The 12,607-nt window shown below is 40.6% G+C and overlaps 2 protein-coding genes and 1 non-coding gene across 3 annotated transcripts in view; 1 reads left to right on the plus strand and 2 right to left on the minus strand.

Annotated features, from left to right (window-relative positions):
• The window catches only part of AP2B1 (adaptor related protein complex 2 subunit beta 1), a 111,493-nt gene extending 107,763 nt beyond the window's left edge, over positions 1 to 3,730 (minus strand). Inside the window, exon 1 of the mRNA XM_090292826.1 lies at positions 3,545 to 3,730. The gene's annotated coding sequence lies outside the window, so the exon portion shown is untranslated. The remainder of the gene's footprint in view (positions 1 to 3,544) is intronic.
• A 130-nt stretch (positions 3,731 to 3,860) lies between these two features.
• Positions 3,861 to 7,779, plus strand: PEX12 (peroxisomal biogenesis factor 12). The gene is made up of 3 exons (XM_090292547.1): positions 3,861 to 4,598; positions 4,916 to 5,469; positions 6,249 to 7,779. Exons 1-3 carry the CDS (start codon positions 4,473 to 4,475, stop codon positions 6,646 to 6,648), a joined length of 1,080 nt encoding a protein of 359 aa, XP_090148673.1. The 5' UTR covers positions 3,861 to 4,472; the 3' UTR covers positions 6,649 to 7,779.
• Positions 7,780 to 8,263: 484 nt separating this feature from the next.
• LOC149998048 (Z30 small nucleolar RNA) lies at positions 8,264 to 8,359 on the minus strand. Its single transcript, XR_016507316.1, has one exon. It is a non-coding gene; the product is annotated as a Z30 small nucleolar RNA (small nucleolar RNA).
• Positions 8,360 to 12,607: the final 4,248 nt, after the last annotated feature.

Raw genomic sequence — 12,607 nt, forward strand, 5'->3', positions numbered from 1 at the left:
GAGGTGGCATCAGATCTGAGTTCAAATCCCTGCCTTGAATATGACCGGCAAAGTTACCTAAGGTCTCCTCAACTTCAGTCTTCTTATCTGCGAAACGAAGTCTTCAATGATTTTACAGTACAGGTATCTGTCTTCGGTTTGTGAAGCTCAACTGGATAAAGTACATTATGCACCTAGCATGTAATAGGTGTGCTTACACAAAAGTAAATTCCTTTTGTGAACCACAACCTAGAAACTTCTGTATCTTCCCTTAAGTTTTACTGTGAACCTGAAACAACTGCTTTAAAATAAAGTCTTTTTTTTAAATGTGGAGATAGAGATACGCCTGGGGCAGAAGCTGAGGAAACCAAAATTTGAAAGGGACCAAGAAGGAGTAATCGGAGAGGTAAAAGGAAAAGCAGAAAATTATAATGTTTTCAGGATGCTTTTAGAGTTCCATAGAAGAACTATATCCATCTGTTCACTCTTCTATTTATGAGGTCTAGCCCCCCTTTGCAAAATTTGTTCAATTAATAAATGTGTGAGTTGTCAATGATAACAACTGCCATACAGATAAGAAGGAAAGCTGAAAAATATCCAAGGATTAAGCAACACAAAGGTATTCCATAGCAGTAGAGATATGAAGGCAAAAGTCACAATATATAAGTTTGAGCATGAATTGAGAGGTATGGAAATAAAATCAGGAGTTACAGATAACACCTTTAAAAAATACAGGTGAAAAGAGAAAAGTCTCTAGCTGATGTGGCTCAGTGGATTGAGTGCCCACCTGCAAACCAAAGGGTTGCTGGTTCAATTCCCAGTCAGGGCACATGCCTGGGTTGTGGGCCAAGTCCTCATTTGGGGGTGCGCAAAAGGCAACCACACATTGATGTTTCTCTCCCTCTTTCTCCTTTTCTTCTTCTCATTCTAAAAATAAATAAAATCTTTTAAAGAGAGAGAAGATATAGTATGGTATTTGAAGGAGAGAATAGCAAGATATTTTTAATTCTATACTCACAATTTTCTTTATACTATCCCTTTAGCAGTACCATGGGTTCAATTATCTTTCCTACCCATATAACTCCAATATCTACCTCTGGCCTTGACCTGTTCCCCAAACTTCACCACAAATTGCTAATCATACTGATGCATAATTCTATAATTATGGCCCACCCAAATTAAGCAAATTATAAGGGAATAAGGGTTATGGGAGAGGGTTGAAAGATCTGGTTCCAGGTACAACGTCCAGCAGACCAAGGTGGATTTTTGTCAAGATGCCACAAAAAAATCATAAAGAACTTTGATTCATATCTCTTCCCTACTCAGAAACTTTCAACAGCTCCTCATTGCCTAATATATCCAAACCCTATCCTTCCCCATCTGCCTTTTTCTTTAGTTTTCTAATTTATAAAGTGGGAAAAATAGTAATATCCAATCATAATATTGTTACAAGGATTTAAAGAATTAGTATATGTAAAGCACTTAAAACTATACCTGCACATAGTATGGACTATGTATTGGGTTGGCCAAAAAGTCCATTACACTTCTTCCATAAAATAAAAGACACATTTTTCATTTTCACCAATAACTTTATTGATTTGGATATTGTGAGTATGTCGGCTATCTCCCACTACTGTCTTCTTGTGGATAGAGGCCAGGGATACTGCTAAACATCTTCCAATGCATAAACAGCCCCACAGCAAAGAATTATTTGGCCAAAATGTCAATAGTACAAAGAAATTTCACAAACCACCTTTGACATTTTCGATCAGTCACAGCACCTTCTCCATACACTGCATACATCTTTATGTGTCAGTTGCATTTTTACCTTTCTTGAAATAAGGCATATACATAATATGCTGAAAGTGTTGTGTATTTTCTTCAATATAAAAATGGATACACAAAAATCCACCAATATTGATTTTTTTTTAAATGCACGCTGATGTAACAGCTATCACAACACAATCCAACAAAATTGTTTTGCATGAAGTTAAAGACAACTAAGCACTACTAGAACCATTGTATGGAAAACACTAAAACTTTCTGGCCAACCCAATACAGTAATTAATAATAATACCTGAATAATTTGTTTTGCATACTCACAACTGTAAATCTACTTTTGCCCCTCCCTGTATGAGGTTAGAAATAATGTTATTCCCTTTGGATACATAGGATTTTTGTTCAAGCTAGCTTGAACTGCTGGTAGTTACCTCTTCCACTAAACTCATACCATATTAACCTGTCTAATGGATCTTACTTAATACCTTTAAATATAAGTGCAATCACTTTTTATGTCTTATCTATTAAACTAGAAACTTGAGAGTAGGGTTTGTGATAAAGTGTTTATTCCTTTTTCTTATGTAATAACTTTATTTTGGAGTATCTTTAAAGGACTCTTAGTCGAGATGTTTTGCCCTCCTCTGGTGTAGTGAGAATGGAAAAAAACTCTGAACCAAGATAAGTCAATAGGAATTTGAATTAGTACAGTGACAGAAATTTGTTGAAGCTCATTTATTCCAAAAATGTTGCCTGGATGAAACTTTGCTAATTCTTGCTAGAGACATCCAATAGATTGTGTAGTTTCTGTTCCTTCAGAGCTGGATTTCCTTGTTAGCTACTCCATACACTTCTAACAAATTTCTCTAATTTCTGCTGCTTTTACCCAAAGAACTGCAATTGATCCAAATGTTTAACTAATTTTCCACTTATTTTAGTTGATGTTATTTCTCAACTTCTTTTTGCTGTTCACTTACGAAAAGCCTGTATATAACAGCTACTGTTGATCAAGTGCCTAACAAGTACCCGGTACCACTTTACAGAAACATTATGTCTAGTCCTTAAACTCTAAGGTAAAAATCTTTATCAATGTGACTTTCTCTAGCAGGCATTTTGGTAGAGTCAAAAAAAAAAAAAAAAAACTTTTAGAACTTTAGGTAGGGTTAATTTGTAAGATATCATTTATTTCCTATTCAATGAACTAAACCCAAACCTTGTTTTTGGGGGGTTCCAACTATGCAAACCAATGATCTATCTTCATAACTTAAGGTCCTCTAACTATTTCGCCCAGGGGTGAGGGAGGAGTTCTAGAGAGAGAAGGCAGGTTGAAATTTAGCTCTTACCCAAATTCAATAAACCTGTACCAGCAATTCAAATGATGTAAAAGCACTTTGTAAACTGTAAGGTAAATTTCACTAACTTTGGTATACAATGTAAATTAGTACCTTTTCTCTCAAGCCTCCCCAGTTCATGCTAGGTGGAATTTATCAGGATTCTTTCGTCTTAGCACTGTATTCGTAAAGCTAATGTGACACCCTCTCCCGTGTACGTAGAAACCACTTTCACCTACTGTAGCAAGTTCCTAAAGTTACGCTTGAACGTAATCAAACGTAGAAGACGGTTAAGTACCAGCTTCGACGAAATGTAATCGTGCCAAGTTTTGAGGAAACCCAGGAACCTTTCTCATTCTAATCATATTTCTTTATAACTGGCAGCAATACAGCTAAGGCCTCAACCTCCAGCTACAACGCTTCAGATCTTTCTGGGCAACCACATAAGATAAATTCACCTTCACCCTGCCGCGCGTACACTGAGAGCCTTTCCACGCCACATTGCCTTTACCCCTCCGACTAACTCGATCACTCGCGGGACCAAGTTCTGGTGCCTGACGTCGGCGCTCCAAACATCGTCTCAAAAAGACCTCTGCAGAGACTCAGGGCTGTGGTCTCCTACCGAGAGAGCTATGTACAAGCCACCAAGCAAGGTAAACGACCGAAAAACCTCTATGTAAGAGTAGCGCCAAGTACCCTCCTTTATTTCAACCAGGGCGGAAGCGGAAGTGCTTAGTGGGGTCATAGAGTTTCCTTGTTCCGGTTTCAGGGCCGCGTTCGGGACTAGAGCGTCTCTCCCTGCGGTTCCCCAGGACCGGTGGCACCTATTTCCGGGTGCGGCTTCTGTCATAAAGCTGAGACCTCTCTTCAAACGTGGCGTCGTGGGTCCTTCGCGCCCCGCCTGGGGTCAGCGCGCAAGGACGGGAGCGGGCAGGGTACTTAACAGCCAACGGCTGGAGCCGGTCCTCGCGTGCCGGGCCCGCACTAGCACCTCTAACCCCTCAGAACTGGCTGGCTTGTGAGCCAACACGATTGGAAGTCCCTGATTCGCAGCTTTCAGGACTGCAGCTCGAGAGGACAGCCTCCTTGGCCCATACCTATACCCCACAGCCACGTTCTGCCCTATGAAGCCCCCCGTTTGACAAGTCCCCATACACCACTTCCACCCACGTCTGCGTTAAACTTCGTCCTTAACCTCCCTGAGACTTCGTCCCCTCTGCCTCCAGAAGTGGTCTTTTTCCCCAGTTCCCGTGAGAATTGAGTTAAAAGTTTCGGATATACTGCAGAAAGATTACTTCTAAGACTGCGCACCTATTTGATATCCCAAACAAGTTAAGGCTTACTAGAGTTTGTGGGCAAAGTGAAACCCAGTGCACACAGAGAACTATGGCCGAGCACGGGGCTCACATCACAACTGCTTCTGTGCTGGATGACCAGCCCACCATCTTTGAGGTGGTAGCACAGGACAGTTTGATGACAGCAGTGAGACCTGCTCTTCAGCATGTGGTCAAGGTAAGGTATTAATTCTTTAAGTGGTTTTAGGGACGACTGGGTAAACACCAAACCAATAATTTGAATTTATTTGGTAGCCGTTGAAGTGACAAATTAGCATATTATTCATATTATATGATTTAACGGTTATTGAGTGAGTCCCTCTTATGTGTAGAGTACTGTAATGAGTACCCAGCACTTCAGGAAGGGTAGGGTAGACCCCAAAAGAAGGGACCTGTTACTCTCAAAGTGTAGAATTTAGAGGGAAAAAAGGAAATTAAATATATGGCACAGTAGCTGTGAAATGGAATTTCATTAATTAATTTACTTTGCTTTAGGTTCTTGCAGAATCAAATCCTGCCCGTTATGGCTTCTGTTGGAGGTGGTTTGATGAAATCTTTGCCTTGCTAGATCTTCTGCTCCAGCAGCATTATCTGTCTAAAACCAGTGCCTCATTTTCTGAAAACTTTTATGGCTTAAAGCGGATTGTAACAGGGGACACACACAAGCTTCAAAGACTGGCCAGTGCTGGTCTCCCCAAGAAGCAGCTTTGGAAGTCAATCATATTCCTGGTTCTTCTTCCCTATCTGAAAGTGAAGCTGGAGAAGCTGGTTTCTAGCCTGAGAGAAGAGGATGAATATTCTATCCATCCCCCCTCTTCCCGCTGGAAACAATTTTACAGAGCCTTCTTAGCAGCCTATCCGTTTGTTAACATGGCCTGGGAAGGCTGGTTCCTTGTACAACAACTTCGGTACATCCTAGGAAAAGCTGAGCATCACTCACCATTACTAATTCTGGCTGGAGTTCGGCTAGGTCGACTCACAGTCCAGGATATACAAGCTTTGGAGCACAAACCTGCTGAAGCCAGCATGATGCAGCAACCAGCCAGGAGGTAAGGCCTTGACACTCCCCCAAATCTTTAACAAATTCTAAAAATCTTACCTAATTTTATGACCCTTAGTCCACTTTGAGGTATTTCATAAAAATCATAGAAAAATTGTGTTCATAAAACAAGGATTACCATCCTGGTAACTTACCTCATAACTACTACATTTTTGTGTACACTTGCTGTGTTCAGGCCCTGAGCTAGGTGTTTGCTTTATCACAACTCAATGAAATCAATTCATTAGCCCATTTAACAGTCGAGGAAACTAAGGCCTAAAAGCTAGTACCTTGCCAAAGCCACGCACCTAGAAGGTGGCAGAGCTGATATTCAAGCCAGAATAACACAATTCTCAAGACTGCTCTCAACCACAACGCTATTGCTTCTAGTTAGTGTTCATGTTCTCCTACAAGTTCAAATATATATTCCTCAATAATGCACTAAGTTAATTTTTGTTAAATGAGTTGTTTCTTCTTCTGGATATACTATCTTACACACACACATACACACAGTCTATATAATGAATGTCTCACTAATTTCTCAAAACACAAAACAAAACCCTAGCCATTAAAGACAAAGTTTAGCTCTTATGCTCTTAAAATACTGTAAGAAAGGGGACCATTTAGAATAGAACCTTAGGGAGACAATGCCAATCCGGCAACTGTTCAATCCCCAAACTGAATTGGTGATTCTGATGAAAAGTGTAAGAACTACGTTTGTGTTAGTCACTCTGTGATTATACCTAAATAAAGTTTCTCCTTTTGCTTCCTTGTTCTGTTCTCCAACAGTGTTAGTGAGAAGATAAAGGCAACTCTGAAAAAAGCTGTGGGGGGAGTTGCCTTATCCCTCTCTACTGGCCTTTCTGTGGGCATCTTCTTCCTGCAGTTCCTTGAGTGGTGGTACTCATCTGAAAATCAAGAAACCATCAAATCATTGACTGCCCTGCCTACTCCACCACCACCTGTACACCTAGACTACAATTCTGATTCTCCCCTATTACCCAAAATGAAGACTGTGTGCCCACTGTGCCGTAAAACCCGGGTGAATGATACTGTTCTTGCCACCTCTGGCTATGTGTTTTGTTATCGCTGTGTGTTTAATTATGTGAGGAGTCACCAAGCTTGTCCCATCACAGGTTATCCAACAGAAGTACAACATCTGATTAAACTGTATTCCCCTGAGAACTGAAAGGGATGAGCACTATACAGCCACAGGGCTGCTTTTCAGCATGGTACACAGCATTGTTTGGTATTTCTTAGCCTCAATTCATAATTATATGAATTTTAAACTGTATGGATTTCTTTAAAAGAATATACCCATTGATCTTAACCTTCTAGCCTACCGTCTAGACCTCAACTTAAGAGTTGACCAAGCTGGTTAGAGTAAGAGAATTGGGATTGGCAGGGGATATGAGGGTCAGTGTAGAAATGGGTAAAACAGGATAATCAGTACAGAAGCTTTTCCTTAAAGAATGAAGAGGTATAGAAGCGCTCAAGAAAAACCGAAGTTAGACTTCATGAAGTGGGTAGTGAGGGGAAAGCAGGCCTCTTCTTTATAAAAGAAAGTGTTTATCTGCCTATGAAGAGGAGGTTGTTTTCATCAGTTCGCAAACTGTGAAAAGTGGGCTTGCTCTTCATAGAAACTTTGGAAAAACAATAGCTCCTTCAATATACTGTGACCACTGGTTGAGTAACATGTGCTGCAATTTATCAACTTTTAAAGATTCCTTTATTACCCATACATGTCTCTCTTGGGAAACTGGTTAAAGGAAAGTAGTGGTCAAGTGTATATAGAGAGCAGCCTTAAGATTTTGGTGTGAAAGCAAAGTACTAATAAGCAATGAAAAGATGAAGTAAAATACTGATCTAACTGTGTAAAGAAATGATCTTTTAATAAGCTCTTTCTGCTTGCTGTTAAGAGTTTGCTAAACTGACATGAATTATTCTATTACTAAGTTTCTATGAAACGCTTAAATAAAATTTAAGAATAAATGATTTGAGCAAAGAATTGTTCCACGTTGTCATGATTATGTAGAAACTTAAAGATTACTTGAGGTGTTTAAGGTAAATTTTCATTCAGACCACCTTGACTTTTTGGGGTATTTTTGTATTAATATTTTGCTTTTATGCTAATCCAATACGTGGGGGCGCGGGGGGGTCCTCTACTCCAACAGCAAGAATTCAGTCCTGTTGGAAATAACTTGTACTAGAAATACTACAAAAAACAATTTTCCTATGTAGAAAAATTCATGCCTGGATTGACAGGTTGGTGAAAAATATGGGTTAAAAAAAAATCATGACTAGAAGAGGAAGAATAAAAGTAAGCTGTAAGTGCCACTGCTGAGATAATGTTTTCCAATACTTTAATGCATTTTATAATAGCAATTCAAAGTACACACATTCTCTCATAGCAACAAAGGTGATGAACTAAATTCCAATATGGAGCATCTTATGGATTTAAAAATATTAACGCTTTTATGTATCATAGGAAGAGTATATTGGATATTTGCAAAAATTCTTGATAAACAGCAAGGTTTTACCAAAGCAAATACCATAGTTAATTTTTTTAAAAGTTTTTTAAATATAGTAAGTCAATAAGGGAACTAAACCAGATCCAGGACTGAAGTAACGTAGTACTCCATGAAGGTATTGAAGCCAGATTTTTCACCTCAACCTAAGAAAGAAAACATGAAAGTATCAATAAAATTCAAAAGAATAGCAAAGAAACACTCATATACTGTATGTAATAAAACCAGTATCCAAATAGGCTAGAACATACCAATGTGGGAAAAGCACAACAGAATCAGCTCAGAGAGAAGATTAAGTGATCATACCCTGGTCAAAGCCAACACAGAAGAATGGCAATACCAGGTCAGACTATACTTCACTCATCATCGCATCACTGCATTTCACCTCCTTGTACTATCTAAGAGTTTTTTCACTCCCAAAGAAACTTAGGTTTACCCATGAAAAAAAATAAAACATTACTTTTAGATTTTCTACTACATTCCTTTATAAACTCTAGTTCATTTAATATATATATATAGATTTACAATTCTTCACACAAAGATAAAAAGTAATCATACTTTTTTTTTTTTTTTTTTTTTTTTTAATAGAGGCAGAAGGTAGGAAGAGAAGCATCAGTGTATGGCTTCTTCTTGCGCACCCCAACTGGGGATTTGGCCTGCAACCCAGGCATGTGCCCTGACTGGGAATCGAACTGGTGACCTTTTGGTTCATAGGCCAGCACTCAATCCACTGAGCCACACCAGCCAGGGCGTAATCACACATTTTTTATACCAGAATCTTCTATCTTAATGAGTCCAAGACCCAGAAAGACTATGATTTGCCCAAGGTTCATAGCAAATTAACAGCAGAGCTAGAAAGAACGGAGGTCTGATGACCAGATTTATATTTTCCACAATTAGCTAAATATAAGATATAATTTCATTTTTCTCCAGGGCATGAGCAAGATAAAGGAAGCAAGGCAAAGCCTGGGTAATTCACAACCTGAATAATTAATTTCTGAATGAAAAAGCTGGTTGCATTTCATTTATTTTAAAAGGCACCTGGTAATATACAGTCGCTGACATGGAAAAGTACTAGGATCACATGTCACCCTTTCCAGCCTTTCATCACGGTATTGTCAGTAAACAATTTTGGGGACACCACATGCTTCCTTCAGCCACCTATAGATATCAATAGACTGATACTCCACAAAGCTGACAACTGTTGGTCTGTGTTTGCCATTTAGCAACTAGGCTCTATAAAGAGGGGGAAACTATAACCAAGTATCTGTTCTTTAGGTGCTATGCTTGAGCCTTAATCTCATCATCCTCTACACAAACACAATTTCCTAATTTTCTTCTTTAATACACTTTGCTCCATCTGGAATGCCTTCCCCAGCCCTTTCAATTTGGAGAACGCCTAATTGTAGTTTTAAAACCTTACTCAAATGTCACCTTCTCTGTTAAGTGGTCCCAAACTCTTACCAGTCATCCCCTCCTCTGACTCCCATTGCACTTCTTCCTGCCGCAGCACGCATCCCACGCCTATTACCCACGTCCCCCACCTCCCCATACGTCCCATCACAGAGTTCCTAAAGAACCAAGACTGTGTTTTACTGACCTTTGCATCCATCGCACTCAGAAGAGCGCGGAGGAGGCCTGCTAAATGAGCGTTTAACTCAGTCAGTGCACGACCCTCCCTACTAAATCCTAAATTATGAAAGAATCAGCACAATTTATAAAGCCCACTTACCTCCAACGTTTCACGCAGGTAAGGACCATATCTTAAGCATCTCTAAATCCTCCTTCCCCCAGCTTCTTCCTCAGGGCGCTCTGCACTGTGCTGGACAACCAATGCTTACAGTGGACCATCAGAAATAAAATATGTAATATGGTCCAAACCCCACCAACTTCAAGAATGAATGAAAAAAGCCGTCCTCGCGGGAAACACGAGTAAGGCCGGAGCCAGGGCTCACACTAAAGACGCAGGCAGGAGTCTTAAAGCCTCTTTCGGAACTCCTAAAACTCCTGCGACCTAGACTCTTAAGGGGCTTTCCCGGGCCTGCGAAGCCTGGTGGAGCGTATCGCGGGCCCTCCGCTCTTCTACTACACGGGTCTCCCCGCTCGCCTCCGCTTCGGGCCGGCCGGCTTCCCACCACCCAGTGCGGCCTTCGCCAGACAACCAATCCCGCGGAGGTTAGGTGGTCACGTGGGGCACAGCTGGCGGTGACAGCCAATCGGAGGGCGAGACGAACATCAGGGGTGGAGCGGGCAGGAGGACCGGACCGCCTTTTCCATTGCCTCTGCGTAGCCGGCAGAGTTTTTAGAGTTAGGATAGTGGCTTAACAGCATCCGAATAGTTCCCTCCCGCCCTCGGACCTCAGGATGACTGTTATCCCGAGTGGTTTTGTCGGTGCCTTCTTTCACAACTGGGAAAGGGTGTCTGAGGCAGTTGTGCCCTGAGTTTCCGGGAAGAACTATTGATTGAGTGATCCGACGTAGTTTATTACCACTTGTGCGGATGCCCGCGTGACGGCTAGGGGTTGGGGTGGGCTTAGCTGAACGTGTCCCTCTTCGTACAGGGGTAACTTACTGACTGGTCGGGCTCTTGGACGCTTCCTAAATAAGCAAGAGGTGCCACAAGAAAAGTGCAGATAAATATCAAAAAAAGTGAGGGAGAGCAGGGAAGACTTCCTGGAAGAGGTGGCACTTGATCTGGGTCTTGAACGATGGGTGGGGTTTCAGAATTAGGAGATTCTGAGAGAAAGCATTAAGGAGCTGACCAAATTTAGGTAAAGTTGAAACGTGTAGTATCACTCAAAAATCGGTGAGTTAGAAACACCAATATCAAGTACGGATGTCCCCAGCATCAAAAAGAAACCACACACACACACACACACACACACACAATGCCTGGGAAAAAGAAAGGGGATGGTAGGAGATTTGAAAGAGGTCAAGATTTTGTTAAGAATGGTGCTTGCTAGCTGTGTAGTTCAGACTACTCTGGATAAAGTGAAAGATTTAAAGATTTCACAGCCCAAGATCATAGAAGATCAGATATGTACTTTAGAAAATTCAACATGCAACTGTGTTTTTAAATAGATTGAAGGAAGGCAGACGGAATACATTGTAAGAAATTACAAAGGTCCAGGTGAGAGCTAGTAAGAGCCTAAATTAGGACTGTGGCAATGGAAATGGAGAAATCGCATATGAAAAGCAGCATGAGGATTGTGATGAATGTCAGGGATGGAGAGAAGGACATGAAAAAATAAAAAGGAAGAATGGAGGAAAATGGAGGGTCTTTTGTACTAAACTTACTAAGGACATCCACTGTACTTTGAAGACAGGAGGTTAGACAGTGAAGAGACTGTCTCTGCATGTGCTGTTTCCTCTGCATGTCTGTCTCCCTTCTCAGCCTGGTGCATTCTTACTTGCAGGTTCCAGTTCATATACTATCTCATTTATGAAATTTATCTTATTCCCACAAGCATAGATATTGTCACTCCTTAGAACACCTGAAGTGAATGCAATGGTCATACATTTCTAACTCTACAGAGTGGCACTAGAGTGTAGTGGTCATGCACATGGACTGTAGTGCAAGCATTATGCTCAGTTTTTCCATATGTAAAAAGAGAATAATAACAGCACCTTCTTCACAGAGCTGTTAGATTAATGAGAACAATGCCTCGTACATAGAATGTATATGTTATACTACAGTGAGTTGCTTACTCCACGTTTTCCCTCTCTAGATTGTGAATAGGACATGTATCATTCTTCCAGCTAACAAAAAGGATGCATGACAAAATGATAGTAAATGGGTTTTGGAATCTGACAGACAGGGATTCAAATCCAAATTCTGCTACTTACTAGGTGTGTAACCTTAATCTTTACTTCCCTGGACTCAGTTTCATTTAAAACAAAAGGACAAATGAATAGCTTTCAAGACAAGAAAAAGCTAAAGGAGTTCATCACCACCAAAACGGTATTCCAAGAAATGTTAAAGGGGCTTCAAGAAGGAGGAGGAGGAGGAGAAGAAAAGGTTTCAACATATGAATAATAAACAGCCATAAAAAAATGAAATCTTACCATTTGTGACAGTGTGAATGGACCTAGAGGGTACTATGCTAGGACACAGAGGGTATAATGCTAAGTGAAATAAGTCAGTCAGAGAAAGACAAATACCATATGATTTCACTTATATGTGGAATTGAACAATATAAACAAACAAATGGAAAAACGGGAACAGACTCATAGATACAGGAAACAGATGGATGATTGGCAGAGGGAAGGGGGATCAGCGTACCAGCTGAAAAAGTTGAAGGGATTGAGAAGTATGGATTGGTAGTTACAAAATAGTCATGGGAACTCACAACTATCAACAACAGAACCTAAAAAGTAAAAACAAAAACAACCTAAGCAAATAACTAGAATAGGAACAGAATCATAGCTATGGGGATCATTTGGAGGGTTATCAGCTGGGAGGGGGAAGGGGGAGAAATGGGGAAATGGTGTAGGGACTAAGAAGCATAATTGGTCGGTACAAAATAAACAGGGAGGAGTTAAGAATAATATAGGAAACGGAGAAGTCAAAGACCCATGCACGACCCATGGACATAAACTAAGGGGGGTGGGATTGCTGGA

This window comes from Furipterus horrens, unplaced genomic scaffold (genome assembly GCF_987537825.1).
Source record: "Furipterus horrens unplaced genomic scaffold, mFurHor1.1.pri manual_scaffold_11, whole genome shotgun sequence".
Classification (NCBI taxonomy): Eukaryota; Metazoa; Chordata; class Mammalia; order Chiroptera; family Furipteridae; genus Furipterus; species Furipterus horrens.

Coding starts and splice junctions, on each gene's coding strand:
- PEX12 (XM_090292547.1), top strand. CDS start 4,473: ATGGCCGAGCACGGGGCTCACATCACAACTGCTTCTGTGCTGGATGAC. Junction 4,599..4,915: donor CTCTTCAGCATGTGGTCAAG/GTAAGGTATTAA, acceptor ACTTTGCTTTAG/GTTCTTGCAGAATCAAATCC. Junction 5,470..6,248: donor ATGCAGCAACCAGCCAGGAG/GTAAGGCCTTGA, acceptor GTTCTCCAACAG/TGTTAGTGAGAAGATAAAGG.